We start from the raw sequence: 25,685 nt of genomic DNA on the forward strand, positions 1-25,685 counted from the left end.
TTTTTGAATACTACCTACTCTAACGTAAAATTCTTAGCATACACAATCCACAAGATCTAAATGAAATTCATGTAATTCTTTCTAACAATAAAAATTTTATCACTGTATTAAATAAAAATTAAACCCTCAGTATTAATTACTTAAACAAAATCCTTATTACAACAATTACCTACATCAACTAAATTATAATTGTTTAACTCGTTAAGAAATTTCAGTCAACTCTTTACCAAATAATACTTTATTTAATATTACAGTCGCAGAGAAACGAAATTATTTCTAAATTTACAGATTATAGTATAGGACCCGTACAAAACCTTTTGCTTGAGGTTCTAAGTCTATAATTATGAAACAAACTGCATAATCAAAACTGTATGTGTTTATTAAATGAAAAAAAATATCTGTTCTTTTTCTGATTTTTACACTTAGGCTGGGAAAAGCCATATAGGAACACTATACCATATTATCCAAACTAATAATGGTAATATTGAAAATCATTAAGTTCTTCGGATCTAGTGTAATTGACATATGCCCATCCACCACATCCTATACACTTACGTAATTTTCATTTATTGGTTTACGTCATATTTATCTTAACAATATACGTAAGAGTGATTTTCACCATTATTTTCTTTCTCCAAGTTCCTTTGCTTTAGCTTTTGTGCCTGATAATCTTTGTTTTCTAATTATTACTGTCAATAGATTTAATGACAGTTTATGGGGTTCAGAATTCAATCTTTTACGTGACGCAATCTTATCTTATCTCGTGTGGTTATGTTCCAGGACGTATAAACACAATTTGCTTACTACTAAATACAAAGGCAAAAATGATCGACAACAATTTTTGAAACATAATTTAAATAGATGGTATTAATATATTTCTTCGTGTAACTTATTTACGAATGACCAAAATGCTATAATACACTTTGAAAGTTGGAAATAAAATCGGAACGCTTGAAAACCCAAGGAATTTAATATTTAGCCGCATTATGCGTGTTTTACAATAAATTTCTATTGATGGATATTTTGATATGGCGGAAAGTAACGGCCCAATGGCCGTCGGCTTTTTTTAATTAGTTATGGAATTATTGTAGCTTCTATATACATTTTCAGGTTTGTTTCAAACTTGGCCAATATATAATAGTTAATCATGATAGTTAAATTTTATAAAATTTTTTTGTATAACGCATAATATATTCGTAAAAGACTTCTACGAGCGTTCAGATACTTTCGTGAGCCACCGTAAGCATATATTTATAGTTTTATAGAGTTTTCTCCTACATTTATATTATTTACCGGTACAATGATCTGTGGGATCTTACATAAATCTCACAAACATCGTATATTCATACAGATTTCGTTATATTTCATATCCACGGTTGCATTTAGACTTTTTACCAGTTAGTTCAATAGATCTTACAGAAAGATCTTCTGTACTCTGTTCTGAATATGTAAGCAACGGAAGGGAAACGCGCGTGTGTAAGCGAGAGAAACGGCGAAATAGAGACAGTGAAACTCAACGTACCGTTCAATCACATTCATCCTTGATATAGCGCGCCTATAGAGGGTGTATTGTGCCTTAAGCTGTATTATACGGTATGTGTATGCAATCTGCATCCTCGCACACGCACCGCGTATTCGCGTTCACCGCTGATACTGACTATTAAGCGGCAAGACAAGCGCGAGGGTTGCCTCCTTTCGCCACCGCACCGGCGTGTATTTAGCGTATCGCGCGTGCGAGCAGAAGAGAGTCACGTTTCTGAAAACCGATTACGCGCTGCGTCAGAAAACACGCACCTTTCGATGCCACAAACGTGATACCGTTTAGCGGTGGAACTGAAGACTACAGGAGAAGAACACAAGTCAAATTTCCTACTTTTTACAGGGAAACAGTTTTAAAATTGAATTCGTTGTTAATTAACGATGTAAAATTATCACAACACAGAATCTTATTCCACAGAGCTATCAAAATATGTATATGGGATTCTAATTTGAGCCAAGCTAAGTAATTTGCCTTGTTATTGTCTATAACACTTTGGTCAAAACGTTGATTTCTTTACCTTGTCTACTAAATACAATGTATTTTTTCAACAGATACATTTGTTAATAAGTCTATATCTATCATAGTTCTATTTAACACACACGATACAGAGATGACAAAAATCTTCAAACTGTTTTTATTTCTGAAGTGAATAAGGTAAGGTGAGAGTTATTTGATTGAAAAGTACATTTCAACGGAACTAAGAAATTTGCCTTGTAACTCGATAAATTCGGTTATTAACAATTTTTAAGCGATCTACACTTGAAAACAGACTATTTAATTCGTTATATAAAGATGAAATAATATGGTTCAACGGCCACAGTTCTCTTCGGATATATAACTTCTATTCATCAGAAGTTTAACTATTCTATACAATTAATAAAATTTATGAACCTAATCCAACTATAAATTAGTTTGTTAAATTAATGTTACAGTTATCAGTTATAATTATCACAATGTAAAATTTTAATTTGGCATAAAATATATTAAATTCCAAAATTGATAAAATATATTGAATTCTAATACCCTTTTTTAATTCTCGGGTTCTATGTAACCCATAGTGATTCTAAACATTCGGTCATTAGTACATATATTTATAACTAGTGTATATTATATATGTACAGTGGCTAAAATATGAATTAAAAAATATTTTTGTACATATTCCAAAAATATATTTCCAACGAATCTTTATCAGATTTAACACATTTCATTTTCACGATATGAAACTTTTATGGTCATATGAAATTACTATCACATGAAATGTAATATAATTGAACCTAATTAATTAATATGTAAATGCTATGATAAATACATTTATAATAACTGCAGATACAGTAGCTTACAAAAATATGTATTCGAAAACTTACCACAGAATTTTTTTTATGAATATATTATGCCATTATACAAAACTTTCTGAAATTTCATTAGCGATGTAATAAGACACTACTATTATAATTATAATAGTAGAATTTTTGAAACCAATACGAAAATGTACCTAGAAGTTACAAGACATTATTGCAAGCATATACTTAGTAAAAAATTAGTATACAACGTAAATAGTGATCTAAAACATACGATTAGCGCTAAAGACAGTTTTATTACCTGTACTGTTTTGCTTATTTATAGTGAATAATAGTGAATAATTGAAAATATACGTAATTATATACGAGTATATAGCGAATATATACGTAAGAAGTCTCCAATAATGATCAAATACTTTCGTCAACCACTGTATATTTCGTCGAACAGTGTGTATCATCTGCCTGTCTGAGTGCTCCCGTTTCTCTGTCTCTTTCATCGCGTCGTTCGTACAGTATTATGGTGTAATTAGGCAATAGACTACATGACTCGACGCATAAACTCCGTGAAGCGAACGAGTCTCGTACATCCGCGGTGAATGCCTCGCGTACAAGTGTTGGACACCCCGCGGTGACATTCGACGTGCACATTGTGAACGTGCCTTTCCCTCGAGTCAAGGGTTCGTTGTTCGCCAGGCTTTTCTAGCGGTGGTTCTCTCAGTTTTCGACGCTTAAAAACTGTTTTGTGCGTGCATAGGTCTACCACGTTACGTAGACGACAGCGTGTATTGATTGTATATGAAGAGGTGATCGTACGATTTGAGGGTGAAAGAGATTCTACAACCCTTTATGGTCCATCTGTTTCGAACAATCGCATACTCGGTTACTTAGAAGAGTTACTGCTGTTGGAAAATTAGGTTTTAGTTTAGTGTGGTACATGATAAATGAAAGTTTATAATGTAATTGTGAATGTGTGTAATGTAATAACGAAGAACATGATAAATATATAATATGGAATAATTTTAATGTATATCGCAGAAGATGAAAATATTAGGACCAATGATGTAAGATGTAAAAATGCTTCTTAAAAATAGCTGATAAGTTGTCGAAGTTTTGTTGAGTAAAATACATAATAGAAAATATCTTTTGAAATGTCAAATTTTCCTAATTTGAAATATTTCAAGAAAAAATTTAAATCACACTAATAATGTCAATGAAAATGAAAGTGTTTCGACAAGCATGACTATATTAGTAGTAGACTGCTGATTTTTATATATTTATGCGAAATTTAAATTAAATTCAGATAATATGCAAAAAAATATAGAATATTCAGAGTAGTTGTTGTAATTTTTAATATATTAGATATTATATATTAAGTTTGATTTCTTTAGCTGGTCCCGTAAAAATATCAATTTACAAAAAAGTTTGCACTCTAATAATGAAGAAACGTTTTAAGAACGTATGTAAGTAGAGATTTTTCTCTTGGAAGACCAGAATTGCATTAAAGTAAATCGTTTTACACGCCTGGAGAGGCTTCCATAAGATCTATAATCGTTTAACGGCCAGTTAACTATACATATTATTAACGTGTCGTTAAGCAGCCGTGAATATCGTGTAAATGATATACATATGTGCATTAACATTGATCAATGGAGCGTCCAGCAATTTATTACATACATATATAAAAACTACCATTATGGAAATAAATTATCCTAAATTCATTAACCTTTTGTGCTTTCCTTGTCTCGCGTGATGAACGAGGTGTACGCTGCGAAATCTGTGTTTTCAGCATATTTATAAAATAACGTAATATAAAAGCAACCATGAAAAATATATTTTAAAACCACCTTTTTTCATTTGAATGTTATTTGTTTTCAACTATAATAATTTTTAGTTAATAACATAGAGTAAATTAATGTCAGTTGACATGGTAGTGAATAAAACGATATAAACAAGAATATTATTATGCAAGGAATTTAAAAAGAAAATAAAATAGTTGAATGTATATTTTCGTACTCTAGTTCTTTTACCACATCAAAGTACATAACAAATTCGTTGCTAAATTTTATTAAAAAATAGATATATTAATGTTGCATAGAAATGTTATTACAGGCAGTTTTTTATATTGGGTATGTTATACATATATTTCTGCATATTGTATATATGTATTCTTTAGAATTTTGCATCTACAAATTTTTTAAACTTTTTCTAACAGCAATACCAGTAAGTATCCTAAAACTTTTAAATGCCCACATATATATGAAAGTACAATGATGTAAGAACAAAATACATTAGTACTATGCATTGCTTTCAAAACCAAATTTTAAAAATAATTTAATAAGGAGAAAAATAAAAGACAGACTAGATAACAATTAATCCTATGCAAGATATTTCGCCTAACGAACAATTTTTCAGCTGTTTGCGGCCAAGTACCTAACGAAAAACAATTTTTAACCAAAATTTATCAGTATCGAGTGTATAATAAATGGTCTCAATATAAATGCATAACATAATATTTTAATTTTATTCAAAATTATTAATCAATAAAGGTTCCAATATAATACAAATTATCGAAAATAAGAATCTCTAAATTCCATCCATTGATACAAATTCATCTCCCTTTCTCCAAGAAATTATTAATTAATGGCCGTGAGCGAAATAGAATGGCGACGGAAGTCAGTGCGTACAGCAGCGCGAGCGAGCAGTTAATTCCTGCGGGTTTGCTCGTGTATTACGTTGTGGGGGTAGATTTAGAGTGCGTCGCCGTGCTGGTTTGCTGGTGGTGATGGTGGGTGCTGGTGCCATTAACAGTGTTTCGTCGGAAATGTAAAGCATAATGCGCTGCTAGCTCGTGGATATGGAACCTATTACCACCCGCTTGTATAATGCGAACCTCTACCGTTATTTCGCGTTGTTACTCCGAGTTGAAGAAGTGGAAGATCTGTAAAATGTATATCAAGTTATTGTCTTGCCTATTTATCATCTACAAGATTTATAAAAACGTCTTTCAATTTCTATTAAGAATTTGAAGGTTTACTGGAGTCGCTTTCATTCTCAAGCTTTCTTTATTAGACCTGCCTTCTTTAGTTAAAATGTCTTATCTATCATTTGTCCATAATCTATAACGGATATGCATAATTTATAAGTAATCTATATATATATACACTAAAAGTCACAGATTATAAAGTAATGTGGCGGCACTCGACCACGGAAATTTCCAACGGCTTCGCGACACAAAGCGCTATACCTTCAAAGCGTAAGGCCGACAGGCCTAATTTACCATCGATATTCTTATGATTCTTTCGCCGAATATTCGGAAGAATGTATACGCGGCAACCATCGCGGACCTCTGATAAACGCGCGCGTAGTGGGGATATCGAGGGGTAACAAAGGAAAGAGTCTGCTTGGTTTTGAACCAAAAAGATTCATTTTGCCCCGAGCTGCGAAGTGCGAAAGGTTAAGCGAAGCCAACACAATTAGCGAAACGGGTTATTGACTCTTGAGATTTCAATGTTAATCGTTACTTGTTATTAATCGTTGTTAATCGTTAATAGTGGTTAATCGTTATTTGGTGTTATTTGTTAAGAGTTTAATAAACGTTATTGTTGAAAATCAAGAGTATTTCTTGTGGGCACCTTCACCGACGATCACGTCAGTAATAATTTAACGAAATAATAACAATAAATAATAATAAATATAGTATACAATTTTATATTTTATATATATATTTATAATATGCAAATTTATATTTTTGTCAAAATGCTTAAAGGAATATAAATAATTCAAATAGAACTTGTTTCGTGTATACTTCGTGTTGGATATTTTATATATTTTTTCATGTTACGTACATTCTAAAAATTTTTTACATCTTTAAATCTTCCACAAATGTATAAACATCTAGTAATAAGATTAAAGACTTAATCTGATCAATTAAATGTATAAAAATAATATGAATAATAAAGGAAAAGATTACATACATCTGATAGAAATATTCAATTTAAGCTTCTTTTTACTATACTTTTTTAAATCTTGGGTCAAGTTTTTGATTAGTGACGTTTGGACTTAATGTAAATCGACAGAGAGTACATAGATGTTGATAGACTGTGCGCTGGAGTTTACTAAATCGACAGCTTGGCGTCTTGTAAACACAAACCAGCGCGATCTTGTTTGCGCTCAGTCGCGCATAATCCGAGGTAATCCTCTTGCACAATATGCGAGTGCGATGTACTTTTTCTCCCTTTCCGCCACACTTTTTCCTTCATTCTCTTCTTCCCCCTTTTCCATACTCTTCTCAATCTTGTTATAATCCTCTGTCTCACATTTAGTAGTATTTTTGTCTCTCGATGAAACGATAGTTGAAACGCAGAAACGAGTGAAACAATTTCTTTTTGTCTTCTTTCATTTCTTTTTAAATTTTTTATTAAAGAATAAAAACCTGCAATTATTTCTGAACAATGCGGTATCTACATTTTAATAAATCCGGAGAACTTTTTTATATAATTTGTTAATACTAATTAAAGGTTTGAGAACAATTCCAGAAACGAGAAAGAAAATATTTAGCCTACCAGGTACATAAATGTTTTAGGTTGACTTAGGTGGAAAAAGCACGATCAAACAAAAAGACATCCGCTACTCTAATGGATTGGATTGTACAGTAATATAACACAACTTTTAAGTTATAAATTAAAATAAAGTTAATCAAGCTTATAGGCGTATGTTATTTATTTTTTGAGAACTAAAAATTGATCATATATTCAAATAATGAAATTCAGAAATTTACGAGAAGTGAAGTTCATTAGAATGTTACTCAAACTTCCATATTAAATCTATTTTCCAGGAATCATAACAGCTATAATTCAAACTAAACAAGTTACAGTATAAGAATTAGTATCTTAGTTTAAATAATTTTATAATGGTTGTACGTAACCAGAACACTTAAAAATTTATATTTCTTAATTACTTAGTTTAAAAAGAAAAGTTTTCTTTATGATGTAGTGTTTACTATCTTCCTTTCAAACAAAAATTAACTTTTTCCTAATAAAAATTTTTGTAGTAATTATTGACCTTGGTTCCTGATATTTTCATTTTTTCATCTCATTTAATATCAAAATAACAACAAAGGACAACAATTAACTTTATGATTAGATTGCGACTTTTTATGTATTTATGGAAAATTTGAATGTGCACAAATATACAGAACGTATACAATATACAAAAATGTATAAAATGTCCAAGGTAATGTATTTGTTACAATATTGAATGAATATGGAATAAAATAAATCTGCATTTAGATCCATTATTTTAGTTATGTCCATAAAAACACGAAATTGTATAAATATCCGCAGTCTATTTATAATAATAAATGAAACCACTACAACAAAGATAATCTTCGAACAATCATCGTTTTAGCTCGCAAGTGTATTCGCTATAAACAGAGTTCCGGTTGGTAAAAAGAAATGCACAGTGTCTCGTCGCTTGTCCCGGAACCAAACGCGTAATGCCGTGCTTTGTGAGCCGCGATGAGATAAAAACACGAGAGTAATGAACTAATTAGGACGTAATAAATCTTGAAATCGTTATTTTTTGCTATGGCTGTCGAAGCACGCAAGCGACAGAGGGACGTCGAGTTTCAATGGAGTGAGAAGCTAGTGCAACGTGAAAAAATGAAACGCAACCACGGTTCATTATCGTCGGCGACTTTTATTCAGGACGATCGCGAGAATAAGGTGAATGAATGATTTAACGCTGGTTACCGTGAATAAGATTGTCATCAAAAAGGTGTTGATGTTTTAGAGGAAGAGAATTTTTATGACAGAATAGTGTTAGATATTGATATTAAAATTCTGTTTGTAGTATAATTTTAGTATAGTTTTCAATAAATGTGACAAGCAGATGTCCTAACTGTGGATCAAAAATAACAATTATTTTTAAAACTTTTACGAAAAACACTACAGATTTACCAAAAAATTAAATGATCAAAAAATATTAATTTTTAAGTGACCAAAAGATTATAAATGATCAAAATTTATTTGGTTACCGGTAGCGACTATCACTAGTAATTATTGAATGATAATTAAACAGAGCATAATAGATATATATCTAATGTAATTTTATATCGTGTGTGTGCCAAAAAATTGTAACACACGCGCATAACAAACATATAATATGTAATTTAATTAAACCTTCAATTCTTCAAATAACTTCACAGAACTTATAAATACATCGCACTCACAAATCTCATACAATGATTTCAGTCATCTCAGCCCTCCGTCTCCATTTTAACATCCTCTTTATTAATTATAATAAAAAAACAATGTACAATACTTTGAAATTGATAATTAAACATGTAATAACATTATATCGCTAAAAACCCGCGACATTGTCGAAGGGTGAGAATCACCCTGACTTCTTTGCGATTGATCAAGAACAGCGAAGTTACAGATGGAGTTCTCCTCTCACTGTATCCAGATCGATCCTCGTTTGTGCGCTAATTATCGCGTCACTGTCGCCACTCTCGACCCCTTCGCGTTTCCGGATGATACACCATTTCTGTTTTTTCGCTTTAATTCCGCCACTGGCTGACAGGTTCCAACAGACGATACATGTTACACGTGTTCTGTTCACAAGCGACGCAAGGAGGGTAATTACAACACTCGACATGTCGTCACGTTCAAAATGAAGAAATACTTATGTGTACACACGTTTATATGTGGCTTATACGAATGTATCTGTGTATCTAAGCTTTTAAAAAGGGTTTTCACGTCCGCAGAGGAACGCATTGTGCCCTTGAGTTCTCTCATAGGATGCCGATTCTTTTGCTCAACAAGTCGTGCCTTTTCTAGAGCCACGGTTGTTCCGCGATCGAGCCAATTAGAACGCAGGGACACCTTTTCAATGTTTGTTACACGCTATGTTACGGGAGGTAATTATGAGACGATTCTCCTGCCATTCGGATTAATGAACGTCTATTAATTAGGCGTGAGAGTGATGTTGATGAATGTAAATTATTATCATTTTAATTTGTTCAAGTAAGCACAAAGGAAATTTCAAACATACATTTAAGTTCATAACATAACTATTTACAAATATATAAATTAAATTGAAATTATTCATATATATACTATGTATGTTTGTACGTTTATAAGAAATTGGAAACTCAAATGGTATAGAAAACAAGATAGTAAATAAAGTAAATATCCTACAGTTTCTTTACATGGAGCAAAAGATGTACTTGAATATTTCGAGAGCGAAACATACCTTTTCCTATTAAGCATTTGAGATCCCAATAGAAGTTTATTTCTGTTTACATGAATATGTTTATATAAATATGTAGATATATAAGTGTATAAATTAAATATTATCCCAATATTTTATTATTAAATCACAAAATTCGCAAAACTAATTAAAAATGATTAATTCAAAGGTGCGTTTTCCATAATAATTAACATCTCAAAGAATTCGACATCAGAATTGTAAGTGTATACAATAGATATATGTAAATACATCACAGTATATAAATATTTTCTGTCTTATACAAATAATTACAGGTTCTTATTAACGTTAGATATATCGAAATCTACAACAGCTGTTTCATTGTGGAATAGACACTTGTCGTAGAACACCGTGTTTTCGATTATTTTCAAGATAGTGAAACCACACTTGCGTGTCTCGCAAATGAGAAGAATTTACACAGGTGTCAGTGATGCGAACACATTTTTGGAAATAGCGCTGGTCTAATCTCAAAAGTCGTACACGGCACAGTTTTAAAAAGTCTTTACGCGTGTACAGAATTTATTACAGTTTTCGTTCTACATACTTATTTTTACGGTATTATAAATTTGCATTTACCATCTTTATACCAGTTATTAGAAATTAGTACAGTATTGTTATCATATTATTAATTAGAATATTATATTATTAGTTACATTGTTAATATAATATACAATTAATATTAGTTATCTACTATTATTCGACATTAGATATTTTTTTTATTTACTTAAACTTCGGACACTGGCCCATAAGCAATACTAGATATTAGTTGTTATTAACTATTAAATAAAATATTAAATATTCATGATTAGAAATTAATTATCCTTAGTTAGATATTAATTATTATTATATCCATTTCAAAGTAAAGTAACAAATATAAATCCAATAATTTGAACAATTTTTCGAATTTCTTTCCAACTACATCGATAATTAAATAAATTCCTTAATAAATATTTTATACGAAAAGTTATGAAGTTTGTCGTGGAATTGAATGTGTTGTTGGTGATCAAAGCGAAGGTGATTTGAAGTAAAAAATTTAATTGTTTCAGTGACCGGAAGTGCCTAAAGGCCCGAAGATTCTGCCTTCGCAGCAGCTGGGCGCTGCGGTCGCTCCATGGCCGGGCGCCACCGGCCTCCTAGCCTCTGTCACCGCTGACGATATGGCACACAAAGGTAAATTTCTCCGTTTTCTTTTTTATATTGTATTATATTATATTATATTATGTTATATTATATTTTTATATTTTTATTAATTTTTGTTATTATACATATAATAATACGTAGAAGTATAATACTACATATATACAATAATAAAAATCAATGTATCTCTTATTCCAATATATGGTGGGTGACCTTTAGACAGCATTATCGCTTTAAGTCTTAATGACACTCAATTTGTTAAATTTTGTATTACTGTACTAGAAATTTAACTTTTCTTTCACTATTCTGAAAGAACATTATTTAAATATTTTTTCGAAAAAATATGGTGATTTTGAATTTTTCTTTTTAGATAATTCCGTAAATTTATTTTTAACGCTCAATGCACGTTTAATACTTTATTATTGAGACAGAAAGATATTTTTTTGGAAATTTAAATTTTAATTATATCGTGAGAACATTTATAATAATGAATGTTTTATAAATTCTCTAATCATCGTAAATAGTGTATTTTGTATTTTATATTTTATACGTAATGTTATAAAACTTAGTTATTAATAATATATTATTATTGTTGAGAATTGTGGATCTTAATAGCCGAAATCATGTTATAGGATCACTAAATTTACACTTGGAATTCATATTAGAATAATTATATATTTATTTGATGGACGATTTCTAAGATATTCATCGATACACACTTGCACGCGCCTCAGCACTTTCTTCCATACCCGACTGTTAACTGACTGAGCAGTTTACTTTCATGTTTTCGAGACGCCGCGCACACACATATCTGCACACACTGATATTCACATAGAAGTATTACTATTACGCATCTAACCTAGCCTAGCACATAAAATTATACATATCTCAATAATTATTATTTAACATTATATATTAATAATAAATTAAAATTTATAAATTTATACTAACTATAATAATTCCTAGATTTCTATCGCAAGGAAGAAAATGTACCTATGCAGAATATATCTTCTTTAAATATGATTTTTGAACAATGATTTTTTAAATAATTTATTTGATAATTGAAAAGGTAATAATCATCTTAATAGTAGTAGAAAAATTAATTTCACTCATTATATAGACAAAATTTTTATTCCGACAAATATCGAATAACAGAAAACAAAGAAAGAAAATATATATCTTCGTTGAAGGAATTTAATTCACGTTTATTAAATTCTTCTCTCCTTTATGCACCTATGTCTTTCACTCTTTCATGCTTTAAAAGGTTATTAAAGAGACGATTATAACAAAAATATTTGCAGTTGGGTTCACTGCTAATTTTATAAAAATAATTTATTCGTTCGAGATAAATACTGTTTACATTTTCAATTAAAAGATAAATATACTTATATGTATATAGAGTACTAATATACTAAAGTACAAATGTAAATAATAATGTTTATAAATAGGGTACAGTATTGAATTTTCAACAAAATATTTTCTTATAGCATACTTTAACACGAAAGATCAAGTATCATGTATTGTGGTCTCTACAATTTTTTATTGAATATACTTCAATGAATTTTCTATTTAGTTAGTTGATTTTTAAAGTAATTAAATAGATGTTATGATTTAAATATCATTATTATGAATGGCAAACAATGGATTGATCGCTTAGCTTTTAGGATTGGTTTTTACTTTCATTTATATCGTACTTAACATACAGCAGAGCTTTCCATTTTCAAACGAATAAAAAAACAAAGATATTCGGATGAATGAGATGTTTGGACAATAAAACGCAATAAAAATTTTTTCATGTTAAATAATTCATTTTTCATATCTTCGTCATTCATAAAAGAAATGTTTAGCTATCACGAAACTGAATACGTAATCTCTTATATACAGGGTGGTTGGTAACTAGTGGTACAAGCGGAAAGGGGGTGATTCTACGCGAAAAAAGAAGTCGAAAATATACAATAAAAATTTTTCGTTTGAGGCTTTGTTTTCGAGAAAATCGACTTTGAATTTTCGCTCGGTACGCGTACACTTTATCACGTCTCGTTATAACGGATCTCACTGTAGATCGTTGTCTCGATAGAAAAATTTAAAAAAAGAAAAAAAATTAAAAAAAAATTTTTATTCTATATTTTCAACTTCTTTTTTCGCGTAGAATCACCCCCTTTCCACTTGTACCACCAGTTACCAACCACCTTGTATATATAGTATACACACGTATAATATTTATTCGTACACGATTAAGTTCATGATGACAAAAAAGAGATAAGTTTGAGTACACAAATATAAAAAAAATTGACTTATTAACTATGAAGATATTATTGAAATTTGTTACTGTACGAATACTTTCAAAATCCACTATAATTGTCAACTATCTAAAAATATCCTAATCTCAAACACAAAACAATATGTATTTCACATTAACGTAGAACCAATTATTCTGAGACGAAGATCCACCTGTACGCGTGCTCTTTCACGCCAAATTTCCTGCGATACGACACTATAGTACCACCCCAACGTATAATAACCACATACAAGGCATTTAAAGCGAAAACTCGCGAAACTCGCGGCACAGTGAACCCTGGCAAATTATACCAGCCTTACAGAACAAGAAGGAGAGGATGGTCCAGGAAACTACGAACTGGGAAATAGCCGTGAGGCCGAATCGAAACGTCCGAGAATCAAGAGGGAGACGTTCGGTTGATGGCTAAGGCGTTTAACCCCATTAGTCCTGAATGGAAGTTCACCGTGGTCTCTCTTTCTCCTTGTCTTTCCAAGTTTCCTCCGCTTTCTCCCGTTTGCTCGAGCTCTCTTAACACGGAAGGGGGTCCAAAGAGGATGAACAGACGACGTCTCAAGGCTTTCTAAAGCCGACACCGAGGCTCCTGCCCTGAAACTGGCTGCTCACTTCACGTATTGATTTCCATTCTCTTACGCTTTACAACGTTCACCCTTTTCCGCGAATTCATCCCCTTCCATCCGTCAAATGAAAATCGACACTTTAAAATGATCGTATAGAGCGTTTGTTATTGTGAATTATCTGTGATCAATCTATTACGCGGTGAAGGAAAGCGTGACGTGAGAACACGTTTTTCGTAAAACAATTAATCTTGCAAAAGTAACGCTTTTTCTACTTGCTCAAGAAGTTCACCAAGGTATACGTTACCAATAACATAGTCAGTCGCAAAAGTCTATATACACCTCTTAAATACTGCAATATGTAAAATAATATTTAGTTGAAATATATAATATTACGTACATAGAAATTATATGTACAGTATAATAATTTTTTTATATAAATAATAAATAACATATTTTAGATGAAACACACATGTACCTTTGCTTAGTTTATGTTCTTTAGGCGCCTTTATAAAAATGTAAATTTGTATAAGCATCCGCAATCTGCTAATAAATAAAACGATTTTTTCTTCAACTCCTACAATTCTAATATAATAAGTCAGGTAGTACCAATCTTTTTACGGTATCCTTTTTGCGGCAGGAGTCTCAAAGTGACGTGTTAAATGGTCGATAGGAATTAAATCATCGAAGAATCTACAAGTGAGCGAGCGGGAATCTGCACGGTGCTCGAAAATCCACGAGTTATCTGACCGAGTGCGGCTCAGTGGGGTGTGTAGCGTTAAGTTGGCGTTAGCTCATCGAATCGCTTCGATGGGAACGACGTCGGCCGCGATCCCACCAGACGAGGGTTTTGATCGATCGTACGTACAAATCGTGTTTCCGGTTTCTCCTCGTCACGGGAACAAATCGAGTTTCCTCTTTTTTCCTATTTTCTTTCCATCCTTTTTTTTTATCTCGTTTCTTCTTTTTTTCGTTGGCGATTGTTGTTTACACGATTCGATAGCATTTTTCCAAATTTAAAACTTGTTTTGCTTAATTCATGTTTAACAATTGCGTAACTGAATTTTTAAATAAAAATCTAATAGCAATTTTATTAACTTTCATTCGCTGTTATTTCTTACTATTAGAAATTCTTCGTTTTTCAATCGAAAGAAAGAAATAAAATGATACAACATGCTACACGAAATCATATAATAGAAAATGTCAATTTCAGTTATAAAATGTATCTCCACAGTAACTACATCTACTTATTACGTTTGCATTTTGGAAACACTTTGTTTAGTTAATTAGTTTAATACACAAGTTTAGTTAATTTAACGAAATATACAATAATCACCTATAAACGCTTGTAAGATGCACTAGTAACATTAATAATTTATTTAGTAACTTGTAAAATTATAATAAATACCTGTAATACAACTTATAAATGCACTAAATAATATTAATTAGTGATTTATTGTGCCGAGTAATAATTATTACGAGTAAACAGTCAATTCTTTTGTAACTCAGATGTCAAATGAGATAGTTGTAACGAATAAGGTGTTCGCGGGGAAATGCTATCGGATTTAATCAAGTTTTTAGGATCATACAAGTGTAGGTAGCCCACGTGAAGGAACTCTGAGAGTAACGACGAGGACTTGGTTCTAATTTCTGGGTGAGAGTTTCGAAAGTTTGACAAGTCCTCGTGTAGTTCACGAAACCGAGACTCCATAAATTCTGTCATTAATTTGCTAATGGTTCACAATGTTAGCAGCTCTGCTAACAAGCTCCTAATTTTACGTCAACTTTACACATTCTTCACTTCCATGAATGAAAAGGATAAAATGAAATACCACAAGATTGTGTTACAGTAAAGTAGGTATGAAATTATGAAATTCATGCAAAGACATTTGAAAATATATTTTATGAGATTGTTTTTATCATAAATTCTTTAGAAGGTTTTTCAATTTCCATTCTTTCTTTTTTAGTGACATAGATTCTTTTTATAGAGTTTGATACTATTTTCCAATACCAAGCCATAGAATTTTTGTTCTGGGTTTCGTTCATGTGTATTTTATTGTTTGAAGAATGGCAATTGTTCACCTAGTGAACAATATGGACAAACTTTCTGTGTCTTGTAAAATTGTAAACTTGTAAAGTTGCTTTCTTTGTTATTCTGACTTTAAAAATATTACATTATACAAAAAATACCTTTACACAAGTTTAACTTAAAAGAACATGTGTTTCATTTTTGAAATATTAATACAAAAAATACCTCATAGATTTTTAAATATAAAAGTTTAGTTTTTAGCTAGTTTATTTGAATAATGTGCGAAATACAGTCTAACTATTGGTCATTGAATGGATTAGTGTCTATTATAAAAATTATTATGACCGAATCCCGCTCTTGCTATAAAATATTCCATTAAAGATGTGTTAAAGAATATATGTTAAAGAATATGACTTGTTTACCATAATACACAGACATAATACTTAATTTAAAAATCTGAAATATCTCACGATTTGGTTGACATCGCACTTTTATGCTTTCTTAGACAGAATATTTCGAAGAATCGATCTATTACAGAAAGCAATAGAAGTTTTGTATTTAAAATGTACATTTGTTCAATTTCGTACAAACAAAATAATTGTGTCCTTTACGCGAATTGTATATTTCTTATTACGGACCGACTCTTTGAAACATTCTGTGTAATAAAACATTACGGTACAGTGTCAAAAAAATCAATAATTCGTGAGATATTTCAAATTTATATATGAAATATCTCACTTTTTAATTAAAAATTATAGTATACGTTAATACGTCTTGACGTAGAATATTCCGAAGAATCAATATGTGTTAGCAAATACATATAATTCTATTTAAAAAAAACAAACCTTGTCTTTCATGCGTCCTTTACGCATTCTCCTACAAAAGAGCTAATTATGTCAGTTCATGTCCCTTGAAATCATTCAACTTCTATTTAAAACATTTTTCAATAACATCATTACATTAATTATAAAAAATATATATTTTAATTATAAAATATATCATGCATGATGCGCATATAATGCAGTTTTAGAAAATATCACGCATTAATGGGCTAACATAGGACAAATTTAATATAATACATATACTCAAATCGTTTTTGTTCACGCGTACCCGCGACGAAGCGGAATCGGGCAGAATAAAAGACACGCTGCCTTACTATCCTTCAGAATTCAGAAACGATCAATGCCTCGACCCACTCTCCTTTTCGCCTCCATCGCTCGTTTGTCGGTTAAGATATAAGAGAGAAAGAGTAGGAAACAGGAAACATAACGATTTCTTCATATTCTTATTTCGCGTGTTCTATCTTTTTTCTCCTTTAACTGCCACTGTGCATCGTGATCCTTTACGAGGATCGGCAGGGATGACACGAAAGAATGATTTGTCGACATCGTGATGCATTGACAGGCGTTTGCCCGAATGCGTAACTCCGAATCCGTAGATCGAACGATTCTTTAACCCTTTCATTCCTAACGCTAACTATGATCATGCCATGAGTGATCCTATGAATACGAATGTCGACTATAGTCGACATCCATCTAATGAATCATGGATACTGTTACCAATCCGCATACTCGCGGCACGTGTGCCGTAGAGAAAGGGTTAAGGTTCCTGGATTGTCAATCGCGCAGCAAGCGCGTGAAATGGGTTCCGCTCGGGAATGATAGCGTATACAGTAATTGGCATTATTATTCGAAGTTATATATTAATATAAATGAATTAATGATACTTAAAAATTTGGATAAATTGATTTTTTACATGCTTCAATTTTTGTAAGTTACAATATATTTTCAAAGTCGTACACTTAAAGCGATATAATATAATAATATAATATAAAGCGATTTAATATAAATTTTATTATTCCAATTTGATGAGATTATTATTCGAATATCATATTATTTAAAATGAAATGACAATTCTTAAAACTTAATAATTTTCTAATGATTTTCCGTATCTTGTACATTATATTAGGTTGTCCGAAAAGTTTCTTTCGTTTTATGAGAAAATAATAGACGCGCAACGTTTTTTGTTTTATATTATTTTGTCGAATTACGTACGATCCGATTTTGTTCTGTTGAGATAAACACCGCGACATTTCACAGACTTGGTGTCACGTTTGTATGAAGGTGCACTGTTGTAAAAAAACACCTTTGTGAAGGAAAGACACTATTCGGACAACCTAATACGTGCTTATCTAAAGCCACCGCAAATGTTTCCACCTTAGAATGTGTCAATTTTACGCACATTCAATATGATTTCTCCATAAAGTGAAGAAAAATCTGAAATACGTAGATGGGTAAAAGATTTTTGATGGAAATCGTTAATAATTCTCGTAACGTAATCGTAATGTCGAAGTATTGCTGGGAAGCAGCTGAAAACGAGGCGAACGTTTCCTCTGCAGTGAGAGTTCCCTTTGCAGCGAAGCGTCGACGTACAAAAGGAGCCCCGCTTCTTCTTCGTCTCGACTAAGAAACGAGAGCAGTAACTGTTCCCTGTGCAAACACGCTACCATCGTTCCACGAACGACTCTTCTAACTGTTAAACGAAGTAAAAGAAAGAAAAAAAAGAAGGAACGAAAACAGAGACAAAGAAGTATCAGAAGAAGTAGCAGAACAAGACAAAGTAGCAGAAAGAGCGGAGCAAAGGAAGCTATCCTACCCTGTAAAGGTCCCTGGAAAAAGAAGTGAGCTTTGAACGCGGAATTCCACATAGCTACCGCACCCCTTTCTCCTTAAGAAGGAAGAAAAGAAAAAGGGTGTCGGTATTTTTATGTGGGGGCAGTTACGAATTAATTGAATGACACAAGGAGAGGTTGCCGCCCCTCGAGGACGCTGCAAGAAATATGGCTGAGGTATCAAAGAAGCCCTCTATCTGTTTTACACGACTGCCTGGCATTTTAAACAGCCAGCCTTCTGCTCGTCGATTCGTACTCTCTTTTCATCTTTTCCTTTTCCTTGTGTTTATCTTGGTGTATAGAGACTTACGTGCATTGTCCAATGTTTAATAGAATATTTAATTTTCGTATTGAAGTAAATATAAACAGACTCGTTCTTGGTAAACAGATTCTTTTACACGGTAGTTAATGTTATTATAAAAATAAGAAAATTCAAAGGAATTTTTCAAAACTTAGTGACTAAATATTAAATGATTCTCATTACTCATTAAATTCAATATCGAAGATATGATAGGTTGAAGTAAATGTTGAAGTAAATAGAAAAAATAGGATTCGTTTAATAATTAATTTCGAAAGAAATTTACAGGGAATTATTCAAAAAGTAGTTAAACGTTAAATGTTATCTACTTATTTCGCACTAATTCCAAGAAACGAGATACAATTTAAGATACATACATATAAGATCGTTGTTTCGTCAATTATTTTATGTTAAAAATGTAGGTTGTGCATATATTATGATATGTCATTAGTCTTCAATGTAATAATGAAAGAATGAGGAAATAATGCGTTAATGTAGGTATATAATATATTTTACTGTTTATTATGTTACTAATAACGAGTTAAATAATTTCTTTTTAAATGTAGATCGCTTAAAAATTGTTCATAACCGAATTTGTTAAATTACGAGGCAAATTACCTATTTAATTTGTAGTTTGACTTAAATAGCCATTATCCTTGTCTAATTTCAATTTTTCTCGTGCGAATTTCAGAATGATTAAATATCGATCATCGTTCCCTTTAAAAATCTTAAAAATTAATTCTCTCCTCACTGATCATCTCATTTATTCAAAAAACCCATTCCAGGTTCCGTTGAAGACAACACCAAAGCATTCATCAGATATTATTTAGTTGAGTAACTTACGTATTATTATTCTTAATGTAATTCCTAATGATATCCAATTCCTAGCCAGATAAATTTTTATCCAATTGCATATTTATTCGTTCGTTGCATTCTCATACGTGTTACCTATTACATAGATAAAATTTTGTTAATAAAATAACAAAATTTGACGAATACTTTCCAATATATAGTCTTTACTTTAAATTTCCCTGATAGCACCAATTAAGTATTAATCGTCATATTCGTAAAATCACAAAGACTAGTCCTTCTACCAATGAACCATCTACGTCTAAAAACTCATCCATCCATGGAAGCCAACACCGAAACGGAAGACGCCTGCCGGTGGCAGAAGATAGTCGGACGTAGAACTGTACGTCTTGCATCAGATGTATTCGACTGTAAAATTCCCTCTTCAAACAGAAACGGGTGGCTGGCACATTTCGGCGGCTGCCTTGGTCCAGGCTGAAAAAGATGGGAGGCCAAGGGTGACCCGAAGGAATTTCTGGTCCAACACAGACAGCAAGAGAGTACAACTCGAGAAAATTCACCGCTGTACCCAGTACACGTACGAAATAGCTCGATAGATAGATAGCCGTAAAATCTATGGCTCTGCTTTCTTGTGCTGGCTTCGAGAACAGGCAAAACGGGACCTTGTACTTACTAGAATGTTTTGGTGGAATCACGCTATATTCTAGAGCCTGTGGAATCTCTACTGCAGCCGCAATAGCGGAAACGAGTATGCGACGCACAGCCATTCTTCGATACTTTGGAATATAGCAATATGGAATAGAACGCGAGCTGTTACGAGGAAGTGGTTGGTTGATGCTGATTTGAGGGCAACTCGTGCGTGCAAAATGCAGTTGTATGAAATTATCATACCATGTATAGTACATATTAGAGTGGAAAAGATGTTTGAATTATCTTACATGTACCAGTGCAATGTTATGAATTGGTATTGTAAGTATATGTTATACGAGTCTTTTCAACATGTTGTTAGCACTTGACCTGTCAGCAGCACTACTTTCAGCAGCACTATTATCACTAGTTGAATAAATTAAACACAGCAATCGAAGAAAAATGCTCGGTTTTGTTTTACGGCACCCGATTATCGCAACCATACCATATCGCAACCATATAGCCAATGCTCAGCTACATGTAGCCACGAGGACGCAACAAAAATTACAGTAGCTGGAATGAAATATTACGACGCATCTACCACACTTCATTCTAATTCGACCATTGTAAATTTTTCTTAATGGTAAAGGATTTAGTAATGTTGACGAAATGAAACGTGCTGTTGATACCTTTTTACCTCTGAATCTATCAATTTTTATCGAGAAGGAATTTTTAAAGCTGTTGACAGGTGACAGCAAGTTGTAAACAATAATGGCAACTACATTATTAATTAAACAAAATAGTATATTTTACGAATACAGTACTTTATGAACGAAACTCCAATATTCCCATTAATTTTGCATCAACTCAAAATATTCATGCAAAGTTTCTATAAGTATTCGAGTACTTTCGTGAGTAATTGCATATGTAATCACTAGGCTGTGAGTGTTATGTAGAATCATATTTTCACAAATACAACTAGAACAATGGAACTTAAACAAGGATCTGTTTCATCCAATACTAAATATCATAACAACTATTATACTTTAAATATTTTATATATATTTATATTCTATGCATTCTTGCATTTTCAAACTTTTTTCCATACATGCTCAAACATCTTAAGTTTGGTAACCACGTTTATATCTCAATAAAAATATATATTAATATAGCAAACAACAATTGTATGTTTTTGGTAATTGGAAAGACAAAAGTCTGACGTGAATTATTTTGTCTGATTTTGTAGCTCTAGTACCAAAAACAGAAAGTTATTCTTAAATTTGCGAGTAACTATAAACGCACATAGTGTTTATTTAATAAAGACGCCTTGAATTAATTTGATTTACCATCGATTGCGTGGATAATTTCTGAGAGGATTCGCGACACAATAAATCGGGTGAAAGGGCAGCGTTAAAAGGAACACCCAATTGCGTTACGTCTTCGGCTCCCTTCGTCCACTTTTCTGTGTTAAATCAGTGAAACGATCACGACGGCCCCGTGAAGAATCCATGAAATTCCCATCGCAATAGCTTCACGTCTTGACAATGGCGAGGGTCGTCGGGCCACTCGTTCTTTTCTTTCGCTGCGTTAATGAGCTTCCACGCTAATGCACTTCTCTATTCCCTTCTCTGTCTGTCGTATATTTTTGCTTTGTTAATGCAAAAATAGAAACATTTTCATGGAATGAATATTAAACGCATTTTACTCTTAACTGGTATCATTGGGAATCAAAAATTTAGAATTAGAAATTTGTTAATTTTATTTTGTTACTGGTCTCTATCACGGAGAATGTAAAACACGCTGATAAATTTTAAAACAGATATGAACACAGAGCAAAATATTATTATTGCAGGATACATTTCGTAAAGATGACAAAAGTATTTAAATAGTCAATTATTCATTATATTAATAACTCCCGATATTTAACATCTATTACACGCCTAAGATGGCTATTCATGCTGCATACTGTACGTTTGCAGTAAGTATCTCGTAATACTATAAGAATACGTAATAATTCTTAAATATTTTAGTAATTTTCTAATACTTGGCTAGGCTTACATCCATTTTTTATAAATGACCTAATACTCATTTCTTGACTCAGTCTTTAACTTTCAATTTCTTACTTTCTTATCCAATCAGCTTCCCATTTAAGTAATGCAACTAAGCGATATATGTATGTATAAACCTACAATTAATCTCTAAACACCAATCAAAACCTATGTGTATTTGGAAAATCTATTATAAATACAAAAGTAAAAGCTTTTCTTCCTATAAATAAGGTATAAGTAATAAAGTAGTCTGTAAAGTATAAATTTACATAAATATTTCAACAGTATAATATCAATAATAAATATAATCAAAATATTTTATTCTTTTATTTCAACGCTTTTTTCGGGGATCCTTCTTAATTTTTCGTGCAAAATCTTGCTTTTTTGTTGATACGAGAGCGTCATTCCACGACTATAGCACATGCTGTATGACTAATAGCACGAACAAAAAATGTGACGTAAACCGCGCCCTTACGAAACTGTCGCGAGGAGGGTGTTTCCGAGAAAATAGCGGCAGTATGAAAAGATACCGCGACGACGACGTGTCGCCGTCGCTTTTGTTCGCCTGTGAACGCTAGTTGGCGACGGCGTAGCGTGAGATTTAGCTTTAATCGTTGAGACGAGTTTTCCAAATCTGCCGAGCTAAATTCATTCTTTGTAACTTCTTTTTCCTTATAATTAGAAATACCTAAATTGACGATTTACAATATTAAGTTTTAGATGTGCTATTATTCGGCCATTAGGCATAATAACAATTCAGAGTTAGAGTACACCTAATTTTGGAATCTTTAATCCAATTTCATTTTATTTATTATTAATTTCTATCACGGAGTATGCGGAACAAGATAATAATGATAATAGTAAATAATAAACAAATTAATCAATATGAAAATAATATACAATAATTAATAAACTAAATTTCCTTTTTAAGAACTTTCTATGAATTGTTATAGTCAAGTATAACAAAGTGGCATTATTTGAGTGTTAATTATCGGAGGGCACACGATAAAAATGATCCTTGTACATATTTATTCCTTCTAGAGAAACGAAAGAATATTATAGTATCTATGTAATATTTCTGTTCAGTATACATCAATTTATTTGAACAAAATATTCTACATATTACACAATTGCTGTAAATGTATCTGTAATTATATCATAGAAGAACTGTATTTGATCTTCACAAAAAATTTCACAAAGGTTTTTTTTGTAGAATTATTTAATTTGACAATCTTGAACATTGACGAAATAATTAAATTCTGAGGTAATGTTACGATAATGTATATACTACTGAAATTAATTAAAAGTAAAAAACGAGAAATGTGTGGGTGGGATTGTGATGGTCTATTAGACGTTGTTTCTGACGAAAGAGCAGTATAAAATGAAATTATGTCATATTTTTTTATACCAACTTCGGAGAAGGAGGAAGATATGTACCTCAATTCGACACGCATATTTTCTTTTTTATGTATATTCACCGATTTTTCTGAAGTGGCTAAACCAATCGGGATGATTCTTTTTGTATCTTGTGAAGCATATTCTTCGGTTGATCCTGTTAAAAAACTTTGTCAATTCGGTCATCGTAAACTATTTTTTTTTTTCAAAAAACTTTTATTTTTTCACCGATCATATATTTCATATATGTTCGTCGATTTCTCCAAAACGGCTTGACCAATCAAGATAATTTCTTTTGTAACTTGTGGGGCATGTTCTCCCGCTGGTCCAGCTACAAAACCTTTTTGCATTTGTTTTTTGTAAACTATATTTTTTACAAAAATCCAATGTTTATGTATGTTCGATTGTTGAGGATTGGATTAAACTATCGGAATGGAACCTTCTGCATCCTCTAGCGGTGTCGGACCCTCTTTGCAAAACTTCTCCCATTTGTTCACTGTTAACTATTGTTGTTGCAAACAATTTGTTGTCTAACAATTTCATTTATGTATGTTCGGTGATTGCTTTGTAACTGTTGGCTTGATATCGAGATGGTTCCAAAGCAACAGCTTGAGTGAACACTTTGAAATTCCCTCACTATAGGCTTCAACTCGTGTTTTCGTCGCAGGAAATATTGTTCCCCGGATTTCTTTTTGGACATAAATCCACTTTCGTTGCGAAATGATATATGACACACTATTAAGTTATAGAAATATCCTTCTATATCACTGTTCACAGCATAATATCAGTTGCGGAATACAGCTGACTTATTTCTTATTTTCTTGGAGGGCGGGACACTCATACATTTTTTCCATTAATAAGGATGAAGAATTGAAATAAACAATAAATAAATAGAAGAGAATTACTTATTAATAATAATGAAAACTATTTTATCTTAGTTCTGTAATATCGATCGCTTCACTACAAAATGTAAAATAAAAGGTTTTTTATCAGAAAGTTATTACCAACTTCGAAAAGCGCTAAAAAGTATGAAATAATTTCTATTTCATCTATATTTCATTTAGACACGTACGCAATAACGGTTAGATTATCTACTTATTTATTAAACAGCAAAATAAATATACCGCAACCTTCTCGAAAGCAGCACAAATTTAAAAATACCACTAATATATAGTCTATTTCCACTTCTATTATAATTATATAACATCAGTAATTGTAACGATTGTATCTTACGAAAATGATAGCTTGCTGTGTATATATAATTCCACTAACCTGTAGGTACATTATTTAGACATCGAGTAATTTGTACACGGGCGACGTTTTTGTGATATAATATATAGCAATTTAATGCAATTGAAATTTGAATAATATAAATATAAACGAGTTGATATTTTTTGCTGTACCACATGCATCTTATGGTATTTTGCGTCGGCTGTAAGGAGGTTGCAATATATTTAGTACGTTGGTTAGTAAGTAAATGGATAATCTAATCGTTGTTACATATGTATTTAAATAAAATAGAAATGAAATAGAAATTGTCCGACAAAATTTCTAATATCATTAAAAATAAGAGCGATATTTAGACCTTCGATTAAGATAGATCATGTAAATCAATATGGATCACTAAATATATGAAATAATATTTTAGAATAGGTGATATGTGCAATATAATCACACTTACTTCATTATTAGACTACGGCTATTTACACA

At 31.7% G+C, this 25,685-nt stretch overlaps 1 protein-coding gene across 3 annotated transcripts in view; it reads left to right on the forward strand.

The window, feature by feature from the left end:
- Positions 1-25,685, forward strand: part of LOC138182061 (paired box protein Pax-6) — a 145,753-nt gene that overhangs the window by 3,412 nt on the left and 116,656 nt on the right. For all 3 annotated transcript variants that reach the window (XM_069117575.1, XM_069117573.1, XM_069117574.1), the window contains exon 2: positions 11,154-11,277. In XM_069117575.1, the coding sequence (XP_068973676.1) occupies positions 11,265-11,277 (13 nt within the window). In that variant the 5' untranslated portion in view covers positions 11,154-11,264. The remainder of the gene's footprint in view (positions 1-11,153; positions 11,278-25,685) is intronic.

The sequence above is a fragment of the Bombus flavifrons genome, chromosome 7 (assembly GCF_040668555.2).
Source record: "Bombus flavifrons isolate JBK064 chromosome 7, iyBomFlav1_principal, whole genome shotgun sequence".
Taxonomy (NCBI): domain Eukaryota; kingdom Metazoa; phylum Arthropoda; class Insecta; order Hymenoptera; family Apidae; genus Bombus; species Bombus flavifrons.